Source organism: Doryrhamphus excisus, chromosome 5, assembly GCF_030265055.1.
Source record: "Doryrhamphus excisus isolate RoL2022-K1 chromosome 5, RoL_Dexc_1.0, whole genome shotgun sequence".
In the NCBI taxonomy this organism is placed as follows: domain Eukaryota; kingdom Metazoa; phylum Chordata; class Actinopteri; order Syngnathiformes; family Syngnathidae; genus Doryrhamphus; species Doryrhamphus excisus.
In genome coordinates this window covers 6,179,598-6,201,769 of record NC_080470.1, presented here as the reverse complement: position 1 = coordinate 6,201,769, position 22,172 = coordinate 6,179,598, and the positions used below count along the sequence as shown (strand labels likewise).

At 39.5% G+C, this 22,172-nt stretch overlaps 1 protein-coding gene across 4 annotated transcripts in view; it reads left to right on the top strand.

The window, feature by feature from the left end:
• LOC131129835 (glypican-5-like) overlaps positions 1-17,658 on the top strand; it is a 33,423-nt gene extending 15,765 nt beyond the window's left edge. For 2 of the 4 annotated variants that reach the window (XM_058073732.1, XM_058073731.1), the window contains 4 exons: positions 1,389-1,509; positions 5,416-5,545; positions 14,198-14,298; positions 15,044-17,655. In XM_058073732.1, coding sequence (XP_057929715.1) covers positions 1,389-1,509; positions 5,416-5,545; positions 14,198-14,298; positions 15,044-15,130 — 439 coding nt within the window. In that variant the 3' untranslated portion in view covers positions 15,131-17,655. Of the gene's footprint in view, positions 1-1,388; positions 1,510-5,415; positions 5,546-14,197; positions 14,299-15,043 lie in introns of all 4 variants that reach the window. The other 2 variants (XM_058073730.1, XR_009129900.1) reach the window with 2 other exon arrangements.
• The last annotated feature ends 4,514 nt before the right edge of the window (positions 17,659-22,172 follow it).

Genomic DNA, 22,172 nt, shown 5'->3' with positions numbered 1-22,172 from the left:
TAGCTGACAACTATCATAACCAATTTCCGTACATTTGTGTTACAAGGGGCTTAGCTAATGTCCTTTTCTTGAATCTCTTCCTTATTAGGCTTCATTAACAGCTTCAATATTATAACTGCAAAGCCATAGATTTTTCTTACACTCAAATTCACAGTACATAATAATATTCTCATGTTATCATGAATAATATACAATGGAATGGCATGAAAAAAAAATCACAGCGAGCTTGCCAATTCATTATACTCACTTACTCAATATAAAAGTCTGGCTCAGGGTGTAATATTACAAACCCCATTAAATTCATCACACAGCAACTTAACACTCAAAATGTACCAAGGAAACATACATTACATGGACCAATATGAGTTTAAAATGACAAACAGAAGCTATGCTTACATCTACCCATCATGCATTACCGCCATTAGAGTATATTATTGAGGGAGCCATAGGAGCCCTGAGCACAGAACCCAGAGGGAGGCTGACGTCCTTGGAGCGTCCCAATGAATGTGTTGCTCAGACACAATGTTTAATGAAAAAACTTTAAAATGTTGTTTGTTTGTTTTTTAACTTGTATTGGTCCATGCTTGTATATTTCGGAGGTATACTTTTGAAGTCTGAAGTTACTGTGTGATGAATATAGTGTGTGCTCAGTAAGATGACAGCCAGAGGTGTTGTATCACACACTCATTTGAGTTAATAAGCCCTTCTCGTCTTTTAGTGTTTCCAGAGCCCACTGGTGGCTTTGTAGGTCTTTAATGTGTTCATACTGATGACTCTTGTCTGCACTTACTGGTCAAATTTCTGCACCGTGCAGAGATTCCTCAAGACAGAACACTTTGTGTCGGAGATTTATAAACTGATGTAAAATGTTCTGCCTTACACCAAAATGCATTGCGCACATGAATACTGCATGCATAAAATATTATTAGAAAAATAAAGTTTCCTGTCTCATAACATACCTGATGAATGTTTCTGTGTGAAAGTCCTTGAGAGGAATGTGCTTACTACTTTAACCATAAGTGCATTTTTTGTATTACACAAGGGCAGCAAAGGCCATGTCAGCTGTAAATATTTGTGCACCACAGATGCAGCCTTTATAAATCCAATTTTAACCATAATTATGTTATTGTGTTCTTAGTCACAGTTCATGTGGTTCCTTCTTTGAAATAAATTGCCATATTTCAACTCATACAGTATGTGTCCTTGGCCCGTGTTACATCCTTTACAATCTCCGCCACTGTATTTTGAGTTTGTTTTTGTAAATTCACACTAACTAACCAATACCAACATCCATGTTCATATAGTGAAGCGTTTATGTCTTCCACATTTATCATACACTTTGGATATGATGTGTCATCATTTTTATTTATATATCTCTTATGTTCTAGTTATGCAGGTCGTGTGGTTGGAAGCACTTTAAGAGGCCAAAGGGAGAACCCAGAGATGACTGTCCGTCATGTTGATCCTGTTCTGAAGGGGGCGAAACATAGTCTGGAGCAGCTAACACAGGTCAACACAAGATCCCTGCAACACAAGACGTGAAAAATAGCATTCATTCATTCATTCATTCATTCATTTTCTACCGCTTATGCTCAAGTGGGTCGCGGGGGTGCTGGAGCCTATCCCAGCTGTCTTCGGGCGAGAGGCGGGGTACACCCTGGACTGGTCGCCAGCCAATCACAGGGCACATATAGACAAACAACCATTCACACTCACATTCATACCTATGGAAAATTTGGAGTGGCCAATTAACCTAGCATGTTTTTGGAATGTGGGAGGAAACCGGAGTACCCGGAGAAAACCCATGCATGCACGGGGAATAGAATTCCCATCTCGTAAAAATACTTCCGAATAGCTAACTGATGACAAAACGTTAAGGTGATCAGAATGGTATTGATTCAAATTGAGGAACAGGACGAACGGAACAACGTTATTATTATTTTTACATCTTCAAGAAGAAAACACATGAAATGTACACCTCCACACAGACACTCCAATTTTGTGGCACCACTTTCCACAAGTAGAGCATTTCCTTTACCCATGCACCTCATAGATTTCTTGGATTTATTTTGGAAGACTTGTAAATCATCCTTTATTTCTGAATACATTAGTCCTGACAACTTTAGAAGGACAAATGTATGTGTCTGTGAGTTTAATGTATCTTCACCCTCATTTGGCTTTCAATCATGTCTTATCACCACTTGAGTGAAGTGCTGCCTAATGCAATACATTTAAATGTCACCATTCCAAGCATATGTTGATAATAATGTTCAGTAATGCATTAATTCAGCAATTACAACAGATTTATGCAGCACTCTCAAAGCTCTTGACAGGATGGTAATATGCTGACAGGAATTGCAATGATTATTCATATCATCCATCAAGGTCATTTGCAATGATGTTGGTTGTGTTCAAGAGCTTTAATTGACAGCGAGCGAGGCTGTCAGATGAACAAATAGAGAAACAGCATAAAAGAGTGAGGGTAACATGTTAACGTGCTTACATGCTAACTGGCATAGAGCGGGGTACACCCTGGGCTGGTCGCCAGCCAATCACAGGGCACATATAGACAAACAACCATTCACACTCACATTCATACCTATGCACAATTTGGAGTCGCCAATTAACCTAGCATGTTTTTGGAATGTGGGAGGAAAACAGAGTCCCCGGAGAAAACCCACGCATATACGGGAACATGCAAACTCCACACAGAGATGCCCGAGGGTGGAATTGAACTCTGGTCTCATCACTGTGTGGCCTGAGCGCTAACCACTCGTCCGCCGTGCAGCCCTATCATAACCTAATAAAGTGCAAAGTGTGGTACTCTACTGGTTTGACTGCATCACCCAAATTGTGGACGTTTTTTCGACTCAGACTTTTCAGATATCTTAAGGTATATTTAAGGCACGCTCTTCTCTAGCGGATATCTGCAACTGTGTGCTGCATGGATGGCATATTATTATTTTTTTGTCATTAAAGCTTAACAAAGTCGCTAATAAAGATGGCACGCACATTGTGACGGCACAGAAAAGAAACCAAGGTGCATTCATGGACATCAGGTCATTACATTATTATTATTATTACTTTTTGCCTAGTCATAGAACCATGAAAAACTGAAAATGCGACCCACTTTTGGGTCATGACCCAGCTGTTGGAAATCGATGGTTTCATATGTTATATTGTAAAATTGGTGCAGTGCAAATTAAAATTAAACTAATATAACATTATTATGATGATGTGATGTCTCTACCGGAGTTCAGCAGTTTCTTTATTTGTATCCTCCGCCATCACATCTGCCTTAAATTCTCCATGCACTATCCACATTTAAATACCACTTTTTCACCTCTTTAAAATGGCTCAGAAATAGTACGGTAATTCTTTGCTCACGCAATTTAGTCTTTGTTGTTTGGGATCTTAGTAGATCAGGCCAACTATGTGCTTCATTTTCAAAGCAACCTTATGAATTCTGTTCTCCCCAAGCGCTATTAGTGTAATGGACTATTCATGGCAAAATCCTACTGCGACATGCTGGGTTTATTTTTCTCATATTCATGTTAAAGGTCTTTCTGTGCAATTTTGGTGGTGGCTCCATTAATCATGTTGCATTTGCATGCAGGAAATGCAGAGTCAGCCTCTCCTCACCACACATACCCCCTTGTAATTATTTATGTATGAGTTTAACTTTTCCGGCCTATTAATTACATGTAACCTCATATTTGTGTGTGAGAAAATATAATGAATGCGCTTCTAACCAAATACCCTAAAGTAAAACTCAAAACACTATGAAGATTACAAAGTATAATTACATGCTCAAGACACTGTTGATGGTAAATGCTAACAGGCTATGAGATGATTCAAAGCGTGAAGTCAGCTTATATTTGATACTAATTGTTTTTGGCTGGAAATTATGCTCTTTGTGTTTCCTGGTTTCGATAAACTGACAAAACGAAAGTGTCCACACTCGAAGTGAGCTATAAGGTCACCTTTGAAACTAAGTCCTACCCAAATTGGAGAGACATTAATTCAAACCTTTAATTAATTATTATTCATGGCTGTCATTTCTGCTGTTCACACACCCATATTGCCAGGATGAGAAGAGGAACTAAATATAACAGAGACACATCCTTGGAATATTAATTATGGTATCAACATTGTTTCAGGGGTGTGTCATTTCCTCCGTCTTTGCTTCCCTCTTGTCTTGTCTTCCAATGGTCCTATTCTGTAGTAGGTGTTAATTAGACCTTTGGAGCACTGTGCCCTGTTTCATGCAAGCTTTCACATCTAATGGGATTCAGTTAGCTTAGTCACTCGTTATCCTTGCAATTAAAATTTGCGTGTACATGCTCAACCAATCAGGATGGGCCTAATCAACCTTGTGAGAACCACTCCTACATAGAAAAGGTCAGCAGCCTCACCACTCTGCATCCATCTTTTCACTTAAATGACATCAGATGACAACATGGCTAGTGATAGCTTCATTAGAAGTCTAACCCCGTCTCCTCACACATTAAATTTGTATTGGGTGCAAAGGTCTTTACACATGGGGGATGCGACTGACAAATGGTAAGAATACGCTATATACTGTCCGGCTAAATTTTCATATCAAAGGCGCTTATACTGGCAGTGATGCTGAATTCTCAGAAGGACAAGGAGATAATTGGATAATTGTATTTTAACTTATTTTTTTAATTTTAATCGTTATACTTGTGTCCATATGTGACATTCACATTTTAAAAACCCCATGCAAAAATGAACTGACAATAGGTGGGGAAAAAAAGTATTGTTCTCCACATAATGTTTTTCTTGTTGGATTAGTTTCACGCCTACATACAATACATACATATTATTTTACATTCCACATGACATGTCCTGGTTAAAAAAAAAACATTGTGGTGCATATTGCCCTAATTTGCAGTCTGATGACACAGTGGTGAATCATCACATACTCTATAGTTTGTCACCAATCCCCTCGGACATGCTGTCATAAAATAACCTTACACCCGAATGTCCCACCCTGTCACAGTATGGGGAGGCCAGATGTCTTCTTCTTCTGTTGCATGTTCCTTAATGATGTACTATGTCAGTCAGTTTTTGCATACTAAGAATTCAAGGTGGCATGATCAGTTGTAGCTATACTGTACAATAGATATGCTGTTTATGACTGGTAATTTTGGATAGCAAATATCTGCCCATATACATATTTCCATACACAATAATAGGAAATCTTACCATGATTTTGGCCTACAGTATATGGCATCAGTTGAGCCTTGGATTTCGACATATATTACTTATAACTATACGCAGCTTGGATATGAATACAGTTGATGGTACGAAATCATTCAGTGCAATCAATTTGCTTAATCCAATAATACAAAATTTGTAATGTGCATTGGTACTTGTATGTGCTTCATTCAGGAACTTCGATTGGAACTTGGCTGGGGAAGCAAAGCCAGGAGAAAGGGCAATGACGAGGAAGGCGGGAGTGCAGAAACTGACACGGGGAGCGGAGATGATTGTGATGATGAAGACGGCTGTGATGGATCTGGTGAGTTGGTGAGCCGCGGACCTGAAAAAACATGCGATAATCGACCCGTTGGAAAAGTGGGATTTTTTTTTGCTTTTTTTGGGGTCATGCCGGGACCGCTGATGAATGTGTGGTGGGTTTTGTCCACCTCAAGAAAGGTGTTGTTTCGGCATCTCGAAAAACAAGTTTGCGAAATAAAATAGCTTTATTATATAAAATATTTGGTTGTTACGTATGCACTCATAAATGAATTGAAAAGTTAGTATTGGTCTCTAGATGTGAGACTCTATCACAAAACAAACTCAGCACACAGCCACCCTCATCCCACGCCCACACACGCCGAGTGAGAAGCCTGTCACATTCAGGGCCAGTCGGAAATCACAAACCTATTTAACAACAGCCAGATTGCTGCAGTATCCTTGAGCAAGCTGAAGCATGTTTCTATGAAAACGACAAGTGAAACAGCATAATGGTTTTTTTTTTGCACATAACTTAATGCCGTAGTGAGCATCATGAGCTGAGGAAGGGCTGAATTCTTTTAACACAGCAGGGTTTTTATTCTTACCTGGAGGGGAGCTCTGCCCTGCCAGTGTCTTTCTGTTCTATACCTTACTTCTTATGTGTCAGAATCCCGATTCCTACTTGTCAGGGTCTACTTTATTTGGTGTCACGATGACATGAGGATGTCAAAGTAGGTATTACACACAGACACGGTGCTGGGGTTATATGCAAAGAAGTATCTTTCACTATCCTACTCACTTCATTTTGTCATTTCTCATTTCCCTCACCTCAGGAATTCACAGAGATTAAAATGATTGATTTTTTTTCCCCTCCTCAAACCAGCACAGTCCTTCAATCCTCCTGCCTCCCGAGACATGTTCTATAACGTCAATAATGTAAATGTAATCACAGCTTTCCCTCTCCTCTCTCTCTCTCATGCGTGTAGCCACAAACCATTATGTTGTAACAAATGTTACATCGACATCACTGAATCACATTACAGCCGTTAATGAGGGTGTATCCTGGAAAATGATCATCACTTTGCCTTGTGAAAGCAGCGGCTGGTGAGCCTTTGTCAGTAATGTTCTGGTGTATGTTCACAACACTGATATGTCTGTATCTTCCAAAAGACATGTTTGTGTGTGTAAAAAGGGTTGAATGTTTTCACATGGGGCACTCAATCACCGTAACCATGGTTACCAGGTGGTCTTCCCTCCCATGGGTACCTATTTGATGACAATGAAAACAGAGGAGATGTGAGGGAAACAAAGAAAGGCAGATTTTGTTACTTTCTGGAGAGTAATGTGATATTTATTTGTTTATTTTGTTGTCATTTGTTTGCTTATACGATTCATAAGGAAATCAATACACTGTTTCTGTGTATTGCATTGTGTAATAATGCAAGCTAATGAACTCCGACGGTAACAACAGTTTTTCCTTGGCTGCTTAAATGGGAAATGAATAATAATGTAGGCTTCTAATCTTCCTTAGTTACTAGAGACAGCCTTTCGTTCAGCTTGATCAGTGCAATAAAATGAAACAACCTTTTTGTGTAATCCATACCCTCTCTGATACTGGGGTTGAAAACGTGCTCTGAATGAAATCAGTATGATCATAGAGTAAAGCTCTTTCAAGATACCCAACATGTATGTCAGCATTTGTGCTAAAGGATTTTTTTTCTCTATTTTTGTCTGTGTCAAAGCTTGTCAAAGCTTACAATGCATTGACTATTTAATAAGGTAATACACTGGTAACACGTAAATACAGACAAAACAATGTAATTCCTGTTTTAAACACATGCAGTAAAGTGCACATTTGGGAATTTGGGTATTTTTTATTCTACTGAAGGAAATAATATTGGAATTAAAGGAGACCTATTATGCTTTTTCCACTTTTCTGACCTATACATATTGTTAGAATGTTATATTATTGTGTTAAAGAATGCCAAAATTTCAGATAATGAGGTTTGAGCAGTTGGAAGTGAGCATTGAAATACGTTTGGGATGGCTTTGAACGCTTGGTTTTTTATAATAACGCTCCCCGGATCTGCTTCAATGTTTTGTCTTGGAGTGTGACCAATCACAGCAATGCGTGGGATAAATTAAAACAGACTATTTTGGAAATCTAAAAAAATACAGCAGGAATAGGTGCCGATTCTGGAAGATCTAGAAAGTTTTTCAAGATGGCGGTTGATATCCACGCTCACCACGAGGTGATCAAACTGAAAGTCACTGTTTGCAAACAATGTCATTATACTACCTTACAGGTACACAATGTACACCAGCTGAGTTTCATATTCAGAACCAAAAACGGCAGCATATGAACAACATGTGATGTACTAACTGTCTCATCATTACAAGCGTTTATGCTTCATCCTGCTCAGTCTACCAACGATGCTGCTCATTCCACACAACTAAGCTTCCTGCTGCCCAATATGCACTTTGTACTCTACATGCAAGCTACGAACATCCTTTGTTATGTTGCTCTCTCCTCTTTGCCCTTTTCCCTGCTCTATCCGTCTGCCTGCTTGTCTAAACACCTGAGTGAGTTTAATCAGGCATAGCTTTAAAGAGGTCTCTTTCCCATGCACATTCTGCCTGAACCACAATTCTACACTCCCTGTATGTTTAGATGGGCATTTCCACAAAGCGCTTACAACATCCCAGCTGGTTTGTGTTGATGTATAACCTTCAACCAATCAGCCCACACAGTGATTCCACTGGAGGCTGTGTTTAACCTTGCGTGGTACCATCAAGTGCATTGCCGTTGTAACGCCAAACATTAGCATGCGTTATGGTCTCCAGAAGATGAGCAATAGCAATAAAGCCTGTTACCAGAAATTGCTACACGAAAAATCATCAGTGGCAAACTTATTTGAACGGATCTTTCCCACACCTACATAAAACTGTACCATTTATTAACTCCTATACAGTTAGCGGCATAAACCGGAAGTCTTTCTATGCATATGAGATGGAGTCGGGCCGTGGGTGGAATATATTAAAACAAACCATTTTTGCGGGAACCACGAAATCCAAAGAAATACAGCTGAATAGGTGCAGATTCTGGAAGAACTAGAACGCTTTCTGTGCTGGTTATTGTGTGGAGCTGTTCTATAGGAGCCCACAACTTAATACAAAGGGCCGAAAAATGGTCCACTTTAAAAGCTAAATTAATAGTTTTTCTTTTATTTGGTTGTTCTTTGCTCTTTCTTAAATCGACCTTTATCATTTGATTCTGTCCACTATTGAAGTTCTTGAGCTGGGTTATCCTTTGCAGCAACCTCTTGCACTGCGTGTGTGTGCATGTGTGTGCATGTGTGTGTGCGCGTCCCCTCATGGGAACTGAGGCTGAAGTAATGAAATGCTCATTACTGATTCATCTAGAAATACTGGGGATACATTTACACACCTACACAAGCACAATTGCACACACAGGCACTCACACTGAGAAACCCATATGCTATCCTATCCAGAAACCTTTGAAGGTCATCTTTTGTGTGTGTGCGTGTGTGTGTGCGTAGCAGAGAGACAATGCCTGATTGAGGCAAATTGAGATTTGACATAATTAGGCCTCATTTGACAGTTCTGTACAAAACGGCACATTCATTTGATATCCAACATTAATCGACTCTTGCATATCTTTTGCCTTCAAATCACACACACACACACACACACACGTGTACATTACACACAATTACACAGTAGCAGTGTGTCGATTGTAGATTGTGTTTAGCTGACGTCCACTGATCAATCTGTCAACTAAAATGACACCCAGTATAGCTTGGGTCTCTGCCAATTTGGATAAATACCAAATTGTAAATATTCATACTGTAGATGCCCACATCTTCCACTTGCCTGTCATTAAGATTTATGCATTATTCGCAAAGAAATTAAGAGGGGAACATACCTCATTTTGAAATGCTAGAGTGGAAATTACAGTGGGAGCATAAAAGGATGTTTCCAAACATGTTTCCAAACACTACAGTATTTACAAACTACTGTGACAGGAACCTGATGTCACCGCTTAATACTTAAGCATCCTTATTCGCCAAATGTCCGTTCAAGAAAAATTGTCTGCATCAGGCCACACTATCCATTTCACGTGTAGAAATAAGATTGCAGGTCAAAATTTGGTGAGAAAATATGTCATTATACAACTGATTATGCTATTTTCAAGTAAATGCTGTGTTGTTCCGATGGAAATGTTTTTATGGCACAGTATGCAAATATTGAAATTTGTATCCTCTGTCTCTGCAAGTCATTTTTATACTTAATCCTAGAAAATGGATGGATGGAAATATTTTTCTAGGCTAAAATGTGAAAAACATCATACCTGATCCCTTAATTAACCAGCTATAAGGCATATTTCTCGAGACTAAATCTTTGAAGTGTGTGTATTGTGTGGTTGAATGCGAGAAAGATAAAAAAAATCTCTGATAGCAATCAGCATATTCCATGTGGGTCACTAAAGTTATGATTTATAGCAATGCTCCACCTGCCTGGGAGCCTAACTCACCTCATTCACCCTTGGGTAATAGCTTCTTTTTCTATATAGTATTATTTTAGAAGCAATCTTAATTAGAAATCACTAGTGAACAATAGAGTTTAATTTGTTTGGAAAGTAGAAGTTCAAGTATTGTTGTTTCCATGTAGCCACCGTCTGTCCTCCTCAGCCCGAATAGAGTAGATAGAAAGTACCGGTGTCCTTCATTTGAACCTTCATGTCAGCTCCTCTGGGGATACCAGCTGTGCTGGAAAGAGGCGTTCACTACTATTTCAGGTAACTTTTGGCTGACCTGAACGAAAAACCAAACTACAAACTGCAGTCCTCAAATAAAATAGTCTTCCCTTGTTCATTGCAGTTAATTGGGTCCTTATTAATAAATGGAATATTTTCATAGAGCAAAGGGAACGACCCAAGTATGGTTGTTAACACTGTCAGAGTCCTCTCGACATGAAATAACACCCCAAGAGCCCATTTACATTTGTATTAATGCAGACTCACAAATGTTAGCATTGACAGTTTCTTATTCTTTCTAATTGAGTCACACAGAATCTGATGGGGTTTTTTTTATTTTGTTGTTGTTTTATTGCCAATCTTAAAGCCAAGACTTTAATACAGAACTGTAGTTCAGCTCACACACTCCTCCTCGCGCTTTCTCCTTCAATACTTCCTCCTTATGTACCAATAACAATAAAAGCAATGGAGGTGTGTTCAGGGACATCAGAATTGACATCAACATTACATCATTAGGTCGTCAGAGTAACATTACTTTACACCTTGTTACCAGTGTAGAATACTACATATCAACATGTCTTTCAATGTGTCTTTCGATTTCTTACATTTGTATTTTAGTTTTAGTCATTTCTATGCTAAAAGTGCTTAATTTAGGCCAAAAATGTGTGAAATTTGCTTACACGTGAATATTTTTTGACTAATAATAGCCTGTATTGGCGGCACGGCAGTCGAGTGGTTAGTGCGCAGACCTCACAGCTAGGAGACCAGGGTTCAATTCCACCCTCGGCCATCTCTGTGTGGAGTTTGCATGTTCTCCCCGTGCATGCTTGGGTTTTCTCCGGGTATTCCGGTTTCCTCCCACATTCCAAAAACATGCTAGGTTAATTGGCGACTCCAAATTGTCCATAGGTATGAATGTGAGTGTGAATGGTTGTTTGTCTATATGTGCCCTGTGATTGGCTGGCCACCAGTCCAAGGTGTACCCCGCCTCTCGCCCAAAGACAGCTGGGATAGGCTCCAGCACCCCCGCGACCCTCGTGGGGAAAAAGTGGTAGAAAATGAATGAATGAATGAATGAGCTGCGAAATTCAAACCACGATGTGGCGACATCATGCACTGTACACTGAATACAATAAGTTACTATATAAAATATTCTCCCTCTTCCATTATTACTAAAATGGAACCTCAGTTTTCGTACACGGCAGTTTTCATAGGGTTCATTTATTAACGAAAGTTATTGTCCAAAATTTTTTGTCTCGGTTATCACATGGCCAAAGTGGGCGACTAAGTCTGTTTGCCCACGTATCTTTCTATGGACTCAAGTGCCCAAACAACTGAGTCGGTCTCTGTCAACACTGTATAGTGGTAGTTAGGTCACTATGGACAGATTACGCCTACGGAATTTTCCAACTATCTTTATTATGTGTCTGTGAGTGTGTGGTTTATTTGTTCATAGAGCACCCACAATGAATTTTTCCGCCCTTTAAGAAGTTTAATGCATGTAAAACTACAATAGAATGCACGCAAACCGAGGCAAAATTGTGGTATAAATTTTAATGCTAACTGAAAAACACACTAAACGGGGAGGACTCTAACCAAAGTTCCACTGTAACTACAATGTCACCTAGCAATGTGCAGACCTGCACAAAGGCTCAGCAAGGTTCATTTTCAAGGAGGAATGTGACACCAGGAATTGACACAGTGGGGTGGTATTTTAACAGTCCTGCATTAATCTGTCTTAACAAGGTGGTGCTGATCGCTTCAATTATAATACACCACAGTCTTCACACAATAAGTTAGATTTTAATGTTAAGTACGGGGACATTTAAATTGACGTCATGGTGCATTCTCCTTGTCTCATCCTTCACTTTGTAGTTCAAATGTAGAGAAATTATTACCTCCCATTATTTAGCATATAAAAGCAATCAAAACAAAAAAAATAGTGAATGTCACTGTGCTTAGTCCAAGGTGAACTATCAAGCAACCAGCTGGAGGCAAGCTGAAAAGAGGGTAGGGGTTGATGTGAATATTAATAGGTCATACTAAATAAAGTTAAAGGCGTAGCGCTCCTTGCATCTGCATCTAATACACTCTACTGCATGGATGTACTGTGTAATATAGCAGTGACTTCCCCCTGAACTGAGGTGGGTGGGGTTATGTGACTTGCTCAGTATCATTTTGGAGCTTCTAATATACGGTGGTGCATTGGTTAGCATCATTAACCCGTTCCAGAAGGTCCGACTCAAACCAAAACTCTAACGAAAGCAAATTTTCCAATAGAAAATAATGTAAATCCAATGAATCTGTTCCAGACACTCAAAAATTTTAACACAAATTGTGTTTAAATTGTCCATAGGTATGAATGTGAGTGTGAATGGTTGTTTGTTTATATGTGCCCTGTGATTGGCTGACAAGACTCAAGCCAAGGCAAAAGTTTAGCAAAGATTTTGGATGTTAACCAAAAAATGAATTGTTAACTGAGGTATCTGTTCCTGCTTTCTGAAGATAGAATAAATAATAGTGTTGGGAAAGTGTTCTAAAAATCAGAAGGTTCACTTGAATGCCAAACTTTACTCCTCATAAATTACACAAGGCTATTAGGTGGGAGAGGATATATACAGTAGGAAGTAATTGGGAAAATATTGTAGTAGTATTTTATGAAACTGCTATATGGTGATTGTAATATAAATGGTTTGATAAAGGGCTGCATGGCCAAGTGGTTAGCACGCAGGCCTCCCAGGCTAGGAGACTCCACCCTCAGCCATCTCTGTGTGGATTTTGCATGTTGGTAATGGTAATGGTTTTATTTCATTTGAACATGCATCAGATTACAGTTGAATGCATCCCATAATCAGTTCACAGTTCCACATGTCCAAAAGGAGTAGGAAGAAGCAAAGCTTATTTAATCCTACCCCTCCATCTGGTACTTTTACAATCAGTAACTGTTACATTTGTTCACTTCCTGCTTTCCATAATACAGTTTTTTTTGTGTTTTTTTATTTTGAATTTTGTAATTTTTTTGTCCCGTACCGAAGTACGAGGTCATATGACCATACAATGACATAATGGGTACCATAGTAACTGTCAATATAGTGAAATATATAGCACATAATGACTGGTTCAAGACTCTTCATCCTTGTATTTAGCAAACATCAACTGCTTGTATTGTTTCTGTGCATGCGTGGGTTTTCTCCGGGTACTCCGGTTTCCTCCCACATTCCAAAAACATGCTAGGTTAATTGGCGACTCCAAATTGTCCATAGGTATGAATGTGAGTGTGAATGGTTGTTTGTCTATATGTGCCCTGTGATTGGCTGGCGACCAGTCCAGGGTGTACCCCGCCTCACGCCCGAAGACAGCTGGGATAGGCTCCAGCACCCCTGTGACTTGTGAGGATAAGCGGTAGAAAATGAATGAATGAATGATTTGATGGAGCATATTCTTTAATCCACTTGGTTGAAAATGACAACATTGGCTATGGCAAATATGAAGTGTGTGTGTGTTGGGGGCACAAGCTCATTTGAGATGAGCCTGGAAAGTTGCCAACGAGACTAATTGGTGGTGTGAATTGGTGTGCCCTGGGACTGACCCCCGGCCTCGCTCCCGAAGTCAGATGGGATAGGCTTCAGCTCACCCTTGACCCTAATGAGGTACCAAGTGGTATGTGATAAGGGTGTTGTCCATGCTTGCTCAGCACATCTACAGTTCAATTATCCAATGAGTACACAGAATGCTTGTCGATCGTACAAACTAATCACATGCTCCGCACTTACATTGATTTCTGCAGTATAGTCCCCCCTCAAGTCATGCAGTCATGCTTTCCTGAAAACATGGCAGCCGTGGTCGTAGCAAAAAAAAAAACATACAAAATAAAAACACGCATGGTGGGTTGTGACCGTTAATCATAAGTTGCCTCTTTGTTATTTTTGTTCTCAGGTGCTGACACAGATGATTTGTCCAGCGGTCATCGTCCAGTGACAGATGTCAAGGCTCCTCCTCAGCACCGCATTCCTCCTCATCTCAGTTCTCCACCACTGGTAGGCCATCCCACTCGATGCCATCATAATAGACAATATGCCACTTTATCACATACTACAGTATTAATTGGCCCTGTACCCTGGAAACCGCCCATGAATGATACGGGAAAAGGCCGAAATGATACTGTGTCAAAGCCCAGGGCAGTGATACTGATAAAATATAGAGTTTAACCATGTCCAGTATCAGCCCCCGTAGCTGTCCACTCAGAGCACACTGCTCTGGTATCGTGCCCGTGAAACAACCAATCAGAGAACAGCGCACGAGCGTGAACACACATGTACATGTAATAAACTGAAAATTTTCTGGAAACAAAATGGTCTTTTGATTAAATAGTACGTGATAATAAGCTCATGATTAAATAGTATGTGATAATAAGATCAGGCCCAGTATCATGCCCCCGCGTGCCAGTATCAGCCCTTGGGGGCATGATACCTGGCCTGATACCGGACAAACCATGTGATAACCTATAAGTACATCATGACCTGTGTTCTGAAGCGGCGTTTACACTTGCATGCATATTGCATGGCATGCGGCATCGTGTGTCAAATTGTGTTCAATTTCAACTAGGCTTTAGAAACATTTGGTTATTGCAAGTCAGGTGTCATTCCAATTTTTTAGGGTCACTAAAATAACAATACATTGCTGACCTATAATTGGTATTGTTTGTATCTGCATTTGATGCTATTATTCACAACGATTCATTATATTCTTTCTATCTTGTCTCCTGTTCATCTGCTCCATCAGGTGCCTATCAAAGGTACAGCCAACACGCTGACTGTTGAACGACTACATTTGACCCTGCTGACCGTCATGCTGTTGCTGTCATCATGAAACGGGGAACCCTGCTGAGTCTTGGGTGTCAGATCCACAAACTGTCAAACAGCCACATTCTTTATGTGGATGTGGTTGTTGTTTGGTATTTAAAATGTTTCAAAGCACAGTTCGGCCACTCTGTTACTTTGTGGATGGTGAAAATGAACTGCTGGTCCATGCATGTGAGCTGTGAGTATTTTTATATTTGACCTGTACTGACCTCTGTGTGCTCACTTGTATTTAACTTTCATAGCATAGAATGCACTACTTTTTTTCAAGAGGTGTAAATACAAATCTATATATTATATATTTATATAAAGACGTTATGTAGATTGTTGTGTAAAATAACATACCGTAGATGTCAAAGGATGATAGACAGCAATTAAAGCAATGCTGAATCTGAATGTATAGCTCACAGATCATCCCACTCTCTTGGCTCTTTGTTGAGTTCCCTGCCACTCCCCAAACTGTGCACTGCAACAAGGTAGACAAGAGGAATACTGATGAATATATTCAAAAGTGTGCAAATTAACCAGCTGAAGGACGCTTTGCATATCTGTCAGTGGATGACTGACTTTCTTCTTAAATGTGTCACACTGTTATGCATGTATTAACTTCCAGGGATAACCCAACATGGTTCTAAGAGCAAGACTACATGTTTTGGCCTGGCATGTATTCATTTGACATGTAGAATAAGACTCAAAAAATTGTGAATATTAACATTAGTAATAAACTTGTGCATCTGAATGCATATCCTTTCATTGGATGCAGTCAAATTATAAAAGAAACAATCAAGTGTCTGTTCTGTGTTGTCTCTGATGTTAATTTGAGACTTACAGATTGTTAGCATCATGATTTCATTTCCAGATATTTATCATTTGTTGCATAACTTCTGCTCTCACATTCTTGTCAGTTGGAATACGTTTTTGAGAAAAAGGTATAAAAAGCAAAAAATGCAGTTTTCAAATGTTCAATGAATTGAGGTATGCTGAGATTGGGTGGTATGGTGATGTGTTCTTGTATTGTTCAACTTTTGGAAGTTTTTTTTCCTGGAAAAACACTGTACAATCTTAATCAGAGGGTGGCATTTCAAAATACTCATGAACCTATGCTAAATTTTTGTGTAATTTTTAAAATGTAAACTGGAAAACATACTAACCGGGACATTTGTTTGGGGTTCTATTGCATTTGACTTCACCCTGAATTAAAATAGTTTTATAATTCACATTAATAGAGCCCGCCGTGGTGAAGTGTTTAGCGTTCTGGACTTTGGAGCGCATGCCTCAGGTTAGAATCTGCACTAGTAAGCATCATTGGTATTCGTTAGGAAGGTCAAAAAGATCTGCTTTGTGACTCCGTAATCAGGAAAAAGCTGAAAGAAACAAACATTTCACAGTAATCCAAATACATAGGAAATAAATTGTTAAATTAATACTTTTTTTGGCATTTTTTTTAAACAGTCTTGGGCTAGACTTGATACCCACAGCCTCCTGTTTAAAAAGGTAGCAGCTGTACCATTACACCACCAGAGACAAACAAGTAAAATTTGCCATTTTACTCTCTAATTCTGTGTGCTGTCAATCATTGTGGCAACAAGCACAGTGTCAGATTACACATCCTTTGCGCATTTTGCCCAGATGGTGGGGGCCTGTGCACAGTGCATTTTCTCATCGTATAGGGAGGGGTGGCACTGATGAGGGGTTCCACATTTGCAAGAAGGTCATTTAATAAATTTACATCAATCATATTTATAGACTTCAATCATCCTATATTAGTATCCCGGTATGACTGAAAGCGTGCACACCCTTTTTTGACACCTCTTCCTCACATTAACAATAATTGAGTACAGTGTAACCAGCTGCATTAAACTGAGCTTTTTCAAGTTGAAGCCAGTTTGTGTTGGCCTGGACGCCAGCCAGTAATTCACTCCCATGCTATTATGTCAATGTTTATTGGCAGTGGCTCAGTGATTTTATCTTGAGTGGCAGATAGTTTTGACGAGGAGTGGCAGGTAAGCTATTAAAAGAGACACGCTTTCATCATTTCTGTGATTTATTGTTTATAGGTGTGTGTGCAGTATATTGCAGCCAATGATGATCTGCAAGCAGGCTCTGCAGGGAATAGCATATTGATGTTTACCCTTTCTTTTACCTACTGTATGTCAGATGCTCCTGAAAAAGGAGTAATGAATGAGTTTGTCTGCTGTGAAGGAAATATTTGTCAATTTGACGACAGAGAAGAACCTAACAAGCTTACAGGTCAACATAATGCAAATTCTAGCAGGTTTCCCGGCTTTGTTTCTGATTATTCCTTTTCATCTTCATGCTCGGGTGCTTTACAAGCAAAATTCATCTGGATTCGTCAGAACTCGTCTGATGATGACAGTTGAGACTCCTCCTCATCGGCTAAGTTCACAATGCAGGTTAATTCCGATATTTCCTTGTTCACATGTGACCTCTTTCTGATTTTTTCATGTCAGTGTGGACAGCACAATTCAGATTTCTTTCAAATGTAGATACATGTCAGATATGTACACAATGCTACTGCAGTATGAACCATCGGTTGCATTTATGTATCCGACCAAAACGTCATCAAAAGTTGTAATTACTGCATTTTGTTGCCCTGTACCAGTGACATGAGCAATAACAATAAAGTTGAATCTAATCTAATCTAATCTAATTTTGCAGTGCTGACCGAGACTTGTATAAAGGTACACAAAAGATAGGCAAAAGCTCATCTCGTCATTCCAAAGTTAGTTTAAAAAAGTGTCAGTGAAGTGGCTCACGGCAATGTTCCAGCACCAACGTGTGTGGGTGGATGGCTCTATTGCAACAGACGTTGCAGCAAGTTCTCCACACGCTGACGTAGCCAAAATTCTTGCCCCCTTCTTAATGTACTTCACAGGATCATTTGGTTAAGAAAATATTGACTTCTGTTGCACAAAAACCTTGAAATTAGCACAAAAGCACCAAGGACAGCACACATACTGGAGTAATCTTTATACTTTGGTAAACACACTGCAATACATTTGACATTGTGCTTTGGTGCATGCACATCACTTCCCGGATGCTTTGCATTCACATTGACAAAAATAAAAATGTATTTTATTGGGCATCTTACCCTGCAGTGTGAACATAGGAATGGAATGGAATGGAATGGCCTTTATTGTCATGATACAAGATGTACAACGAGATTGGAGAGCTTCTCCTTTCAGTGCAGTAGTCAAGTTAAAAAAAAAGTATATAAAAGTAAGTAAAAAAGGCAATTTAACAAGATATATACAAGATATCCAAATATACACATAGTATTGCACAGGAGCATATGCAGGAGCAGACATATTGCAGATATATTAATTTTAGTGCAATGATAAATGGGTCATAGTGCAAATAATGATTGGTGTATACAGATGAGTAAAGTCACATATGAGTGTATTGTATTAGCCTTCATTACATGAATACTGGTAAGTTGCAAGGTATTTGTATGGCGGTTTCTGTCCCTCTGATAATAGATAGGGCTCATATTGAGTTTCTATTGGTGACAAACACAGCCAACTCAACAGCCAACAGCGAACCTGAGGGTGCTGGATTAAATTACATTTTTATGTAATCTGGATGAGCAACTCATCTGAACACTACTGGCATTGTGAAGCATTGTGTAATTTTTGTTTTAAAATGTACCTTTGGATAACACTAAAATGACATTTAATGGGTTATTCAAAAAACACTGACTTTTATACTGAAGCACTGAGAATGACTGAGTCGTGTTTACTCAGAGAGTAAGAGGCGGGGTACACCCTGGACTGGTTGCCAGCCAATCACAGGGCACATATAGTCAAACAACCATTCACACTCACATTCATACCTATGGACAATTTGGAGTCACCAATTAACCTAGCATGTTTTTGGAATGTGGGAGGAAACCGGAGTACCTGGAGAAAACCACTTGGTCACCGTGCAGCAGGTTCACAGTTATTGTAAAATCCAAATTCACAGATTATTTTTTACAGTTGGGGCTTGGGATGGGCATAAAGATCGATGAATTGATCAATTGCAGTAATTGACCCCCCTTACTTGCTGTTATGTCAAAGTTTCCAAACAACAGACGGTCTTCAAAAAAAATATCTAAAAACAAATCAGAGCTTGATCAAAGGAGTGGTGCATGTGGTTAGCACATCTATCTCACAAAAAGAACATTCCGGGTTCAAAACCGTCTTTCCAGTCTGTTTGGCATTCACATGTTCACGCTCTTTCTCAGTGAAAGGAAACAGGATATTCTTCTCTCACCTGGATCACCATCATTGTGACCTTGTTCTCGCCTGCTTTCCTGCTTTTTGATTTGCGGCTTCAGAATATATCCCGGTTCAGTGCATGTGTGATCCCTTGTAGCGCAGAGGAAAAAGAAAGAAAATATGTGTCCTCAATACCGTTACTGCACAGTGGATTTGAAGAGTGCATTCTTCTTACTAAAGAGAGGTATATGTTAGTATATGTTAGCAAAGACAGTTTGCTATAAAGCAGTGGTAGGAGGTGTACTTGGTACCTGGGCTTTCAATGGGGACTTAATACTGTAATAATAGTCCCTAACAGTCCCTAAGTAACTAATTTCCATTGGTGATCGGCAGCGCTAGTGCTCAGCCAAATGTAACGAGTCGGTGATTAAGGGCTCAAACATCTATGCTAAATCATCATCTGGATCAGTTCAGAATCAATATTTAATATTATATTCTAATAGCATGACAAAAATATAAATGTAAACTACATCTGATCACCAGAGATGTCAATTTATTTTCCTTAGTCAGTCATTGGCTTGTCTAACAATTTTGCTCTGATCAGCCAATCAGAGGACAGAAAAATGTTGATGTTCCTGTGGGCCCTGAGAGGCAAATCTGAAATCAGATAACAAAATAACAAAATAACAAAAAAGCCTCACTGCTAATAGTGTGCATGTGACATAGGCCTGCACTCCTGATTCTGAAGGCCCTTGGAAGATTGCATTGATATGACTGGACAATCCAACAATCCAACATACACTATTGGATGCAATGAATCAAGAAACACGTAACGAAATGAAGATAATTGACTGTTGGAATGAATTCATTCTATGAATGTGAATGTGAATGGTTGTTTGTCTATATGTGCCCTGTGATTGGCTGGCGACCACTCCAGGGTGTACCCCGCCTCTCGCCCGAAGACAGCTGGGTCCAGCACCCCCCGCGACCCTCGTGAGGAAAAAGCGGTAGAAAATGAATGAATGAATGAATTCCATAAACAATTGAAACTCATCTGATGTGCTTAGGCCAGCAGAGAAGACTTTGCTGGCCCTGACTGCACACCACTGCTGTAATGACACCTCAGTTCTCTACCGAATCAGCTAAAGACTTCCAAATACCTTTCATCTCATGAGCCGCTGATGTGAAACCATAACATATCTAAACCTCAAGCTGCTTTACTAATATCAGCAGATTGTGTTTGGTTTCTGTTTCATTTTTCAGGTGTCAGTCAGTCCTCAGGTTTGCCAGTGACCTTTCCAGGCTGTGCCGCTGGAAGGATGTAGAATGTGGAGAACGACTGCTGGGTGTCAGACAGCTCATCCATCATGTCCACCAGTGCTACCAGAGTGAGATGGAGCGGGTATTAACCCCCGTCCCCCCCTCCGCCCGGTAGTGAACCCCCTTGCTGAGATGCAAGTGTTCTTCATTTTGTTATACATTAGAAATTTTACAATAGCAATGGCACCTTTAATAGGTACATTTTCACTTTCATTTTCACACTCAATTTAAACATGTTTAATCGTCAGTGATTTGCTATATATAGAACTGCTCCGCATCATTTGGCTACATGAGGGGTAAAATACAGTATGAAAGACAACTGCTAGCATGATGTAATCTCAAGTAAACTACAAGAAAAAAATATATATTGTATTGTAAAATATATTTTCTCATTCAGAAAAAAAAACTTGTGGGCACTATAGGTGTGACATGATAATAAATAAATTTAATTTGATTAATTAAATTAATTAATTAACAATGAATGAAAATGAACTCAATAGAGTTCACTTTGTGCGTGAACAACAGTGGTGGAGGCGGGGCCGCTAGCGTACACACAGTGAAGACCAATGTAAAGTAAGGTAGTAGAAATGAAATGAATAGATTGCAATATATGCATACGTATATATATTTTTTTAGGGCTGTCACTAAAATATTTCACTAATGCTGTTGATGTTTTTGCATAATTAGCACATACTATCATGTCAAGCCATGCCTCTCTGTTATGACGATAGAAAAAATGTGAAAAATATATTTAAAAAAAATATTCAGAAATACAATACATAAAATATATCACTAAAAAGGATGAGAGTGACTCGTCTAGGTTACTTAATATTGGCAATAATTATTTTTTTGTTGGTTGTTTAGTGAAAGGAGGGGCTGCACAGTGATCGAGTGGTTAGCGTGCAGACCTCACAGCTAGGAGACCAGGGTTCAATTCCACTCTTGGTCATCTCTGTGGGGAGTTTGCATGTTCTCCCCGTGCATGCGTGGGTTTTCTCCGGGTACTCCGGTTTCCTCCCACATTCCAAAAACATGCTAGGTTAATTGGCGACTCCAAATTGTCCATAGGTATGAATGTGAGTGTGAATGGTTGTTTGTCTATATGTGCCTTGTGATTGGCTGGCGACCAGTCCAGGGTGTACCCCGCCTCTCGCCCGAAGACAGCTGGGATAGGCTCCAGCACCCCCGCGACTCTTGTGAGGATAAGCGGTAGAAAATGAATGAATGAATGAATGTTCAGTGAAGGTTCTGAATGGGATATTTATGTTATACTGGAACAGATATGACCATTTATTTATTTTATAAAGCCCACTGAGACTATTTAGTGATTAAGTGCAATATAAATAATCTTGACTTGACTTCCTCGAGGTATTTCCAGATATTGTCAAAAAAATGCAGACTCAAATGCGCATTAATTTCGCCTTCCAAATCGATACAACCTGCAGAGGGCGCTGTTTAAATGGAAGCGTGAGAGAGCGATGGAGAAAGTGAGAGGAGAAACCGGCATGAACG